Here is a 3,929-nt window from a genome sequence, read left to right as displayed (position 1 = left end):
TGCCAGCTCATACTCTATGTGTAGATAAGGTAAACTGCCATAAGCCTCTGCTTCCTGGAAAAAATACGTGTCCTGCTTAACTGAAAACAGTAGCCTTGCTTGCTGGTATCAAGGGATTACACCTGGGCAGCTGTCCCAGCATGAAAGAAAGGGCAATTTCCCAGTACTGCTAAAGCTCAAGCTATAAAATATGCTTTGGGATCCACCTATACAGGAAGACAAGCAACCTTCTCCATCAAACCAAACTGCCTCCATATCTGGGCTTCCCTTTTTCACAGGGTTTGGGATTGCTGCCACAGCAGTTTTGTAACTGCCAAAAACCACACTGAAAATCCCTAACAGGTTTTAATAGTTTCAGCTTCCTTTGTAGTTAAAGAATTTTCTTTTTTTTTTTATTTATTTCTTTTCTAAGTCAACAATTTAACACATAGTTAAGAGACTAAAGTGATTTTCCTGCTTTCCAAATTTCTTGGAATAGGTAGAAAAAGTCCCAACACTAGGTATGTCTTGAATAAGGGACAGCAATGTTTGGGGCAGGTTCATCTTAAAGAGGTTTCATTCTCCCACCATTGCACACGGAGCTAAGGCTAGAAATGTCCATTAATAACAGAGTATAGAGGTGAACTGAGACTCATCAAGGTTGGGGAAGACCTCTAAGGGCATCCAGTCCAACCATGAACCTGTCAGTGCTGGAACCCCTAAACCCTAACCCAGATCCTCCAGTGCCACATCAGACACCTCTGAAACACCTCCAGGGATGGTGACTGCACCACCTCCCTGGGCAATATCCCAGGGCCTCAACACCACAACAGGGAAAACATTTCTCCTCACATCCAATCTGACTCTGCCCTGGCTCAGCTCAAGGCCATTCCCTCTAGTCCTCCAGATCTTTATCACAAACCATTCACTATCAAAGAGCATCATTTTTTGCTCAATGGTAAGAGAATAAGCTTTGGAAACACCTTCCTCTAATCCCAGCTCTCCCTTTCAGATGCAGCTTTTCTCTCTCTCTGTTTTCACACCCTACACTGAGAAACTGTGAAGTCTAATTTTATGTTCCAGGCTGCTGAATGACATTAAGTAATTTCATCATGTCAGCATCACAAAAAAGGCACAACAAAATACTTTGCTCGGAAGTTGAAGCTTGAGAAATTAAGGAAAGGTGCAAAATTAGACTACTGTGAGAAAGGATGCAGTTCCAGGAGCCACTATGGCCTGATTTAACCACCACTAAACACAGGGAGTTCCCCCTTTTCACAGCCTACTCACTGTGTTCCCCTTTGCTCATTACCACATGTTCCCACCTCTTACCTTGTGCCAAAACAAGAGAATGTTGGACTACTCCATGACCTGCTTTTAACTAGACTAAACAGTGCACTAGTTTGTGTCACAGTGACTCTAAGGGAACAGGTGAGTGTCAGAATCAGTACAGAGAGGAAAGGATCACACACACAGGGAGAGTGGAGCAAGAAATTACCTCCACAGTGGTAACAAGCCACTAGATAAGCCTAACTGGCCTTGAGAGTAACTATGGAAGTGGTGAAACGTGTGGTGGACTCTACCTCTAGAAACTGTTTAAGAAGTGTCTGGATGTGGCACTGGAGGATCTGGTTTAGGGTTTAGGGGCTACAGCAGTGGCGGGTTAATGGTTGGACTCGATGATGGACTTGACTTAGATCTTAGGCAGAAGTTTTCCCTGTTCTGGTGATGAGACCCTGTCCCAGGGTGCCCAGGGAGGCTGTGGCTGCCCCAACCCTGGCAGTGTTCACAGCCAGGTTGGATGAGCCTTGAGCAACCTGCTCTGGTGGGAGGTGTCCCTGCCCAGGGCAGGGCTTGGGGCTGGGTCAGCTCTCAGCTCCATTCCAACCCCTAAAATTCTATGATTCTATGATGGTCTCCTCCAACCTTGATGATTCTATGATATTTCAAGACAGGAGAAGATTTTTGTAAGCTTTGATACAACGCAGAATTAATCCTAGGAAGCACTGCAGACAGCTTGACATGGGAGGTCAGACTAGATTATGTTCCTTGAAGAATTTATTGTACAAATGTCAATTCCAACTCAAGCAAATTCACACAGCACAGACCTTGACAACATTCAGAGTGATGTATAAGCAGAAAAGTAATAGCTGCCAAACCAGTTTCTGTGATCCAGGAAACACTGTGAGGATCTCAGAGGGTTTAACAGGCAGAGAGGTGAGGCCAAGCTGCACACAGGCACATTTCAAGGCAAGTTCTGCTCATTTCTCTGAGAGTTCACATTGCTCATCATCTCTCAGAGGACAACAGAGTATCTGAACATGCACGTTGGACACAGCCAGATCTAGAGACAAAACAGGTAAGAAGTACTTACTGAAATAAAGATGTTAAGCAGGTTTTCCAGTGTTGGGAGCTGTGGAATCAGTTTCTGTACCACTTTGCTAAACGCTTCAAATATAGAATGATCATATATGCTTGTCAGATAAAAGCTGGAAAAAAATGTCACCACATTTTCCTTTTAGCCACATGCTGTGAACACGATGTGCCTTTCATAAGATGAGTGAAGTGAAATATTGTCAAGCAAGAAATGCCTATCCTAATGCAATTACCCCCTGTGAGCAAAAGTCATGCTATGATTGAAGCTCAGGACTTCATTTCTATACTAATAAAAACCCCAAACAACATAGACACTGAAAACTAGACCTCAAAGTAGAACTTCATGATGCAACTCCCACCTTGGGATGCTCACAGAAGTATTTTTCAAGTTGCAGGAGAGGAGCATTACTGAGTATGTCTGTTGTGATGTACTTTTGGAAAGCTGTGGACCCGTTTATCACTGCAGTGATGCAGTAGTTAGGAGCTCTAAAGAGCTGGCACGTTCACAGAGCAGGGCCCTCTCTAATATACTTATACTTGGCTTAAAAGTGCTAAGAAAGCCATGACAGCTTGGTGTCCTCTAGCTCCCAGGCTGCAGAAGTCTACTATTTTTCTCTGCTTGCTGCAATAACCTGCTTTATCAGCAGACAGAAGGCAAAGACACAGCTCCTTGTCTCCCCCAGTGCTCCAGGCAGGCTGCAGCAGTGAGGACTAGTGACTGGGAGGGGACTAGTGTGGCAGAAAGGTTTCTAAGAAGGCAAGAGTGATGTAGTGGCATATACACTCTATTGGCTGCTGCCACTGTCCAAGCAACTTATTTCAAGACAGCAGGAAATACTAGTAGGACTCTGGTGTATTTCTCATCTGTTTTTAAGCACATCTCCTCTCCATCTTTCCCTCCAAGACCACAGTAAGACACTTCGTTTGGCTCAGGCCATATGCAGTACCTCTGATTATCTTTTTCTTTCATCTATCACAAACTTATTGCTTGCTACTTCAAGGGAACAGAAAGTGGCAACTTGTCAAACTGACTGCTCTCCTCCTTAGGCTTCTCTGCACAGCAGCTTTTCTCACCTGAGGTGAATCTTCTCCAATCCAGCATCTGCAAGGTCATCATTTGCCCTCTGGTGAATATCTCTCTGGGTTTCAATCTTGTGATCATCAGATAAACCATCAACTTTATGGATAAAGATTTCAAAGTTGATATCAGGATTCACTTTATAGGCTCTGGTCACAGTAAGATGCAGCCGAGCTAATGCTTCCATGTAATCATCCTAATGAAGGAAAGAGAAGGGGAAACTTAGAAAACTACTTAGTAATAATCCATTCTATGATATTTACCTTTAGATAATGCTTCAGCTCAACAACAGCTGAATTTGTTTATCTTTTGTAAGTAGAAACCTGAGTTTACATCTACCATGTGCCCCAATCTCACCTTGTCAGCACTTGGAAATCTGAGCAAGAACCTTGAGATGTGAAAGCAAATTAGTTAACTGCTGAACGGAGAGAGATTAAAACCAGCCAAGCAGCTCTTCAAGTTTTAATGACTTCTTTCAGTGTGTGTTTGGGCTGGA

At 43.6% G+C, this 3,929-nt stretch overlaps 1 protein-coding gene across 1 annotated transcript in view; it reads right to left on the bottom strand.

Annotated features, from left to right (window-relative positions):
• Positions 1–3,623, bottom strand: part of LOC103808576 (ras-related GTP-binding protein D) — an 8,727-nt gene extending 5,104 nt beyond the window's left edge. The window contains exons 1-2 of the mRNA XM_009081368.1: positions 3,430–3,623; positions 2,354–2,468 (exon numbers count right to left, since the gene is read on the bottom strand). Of these exons, the coding sequence (XP_009079616.1) occupies positions 2,354–2,468; positions 3,430–3,620 (306 nt within the window). The 5' untranslated portion in view covers positions 3,621–3,623. The remainder of the gene's footprint in view (positions 1–2,353; positions 2,469–3,429) is intronic.
• Positions 3,624–3,929: the final 306 nt, after the last annotated feature.

This window comes from Acanthisitta chloris, unplaced genomic scaffold, assembly GCF_000695815.1.
Source record: "Acanthisitta chloris isolate BGI_N310 unplaced genomic scaffold, ASM69581v1 scaffold31708, whole genome shotgun sequence".
Taxonomy (NCBI): Eukaryota; Metazoa; Chordata; class Aves; order Passeriformes; family Acanthisittidae; genus Acanthisitta; species Acanthisitta chloris.
This window is presented reverse-complemented; position numbering and strand designations above follow the sequence as displayed.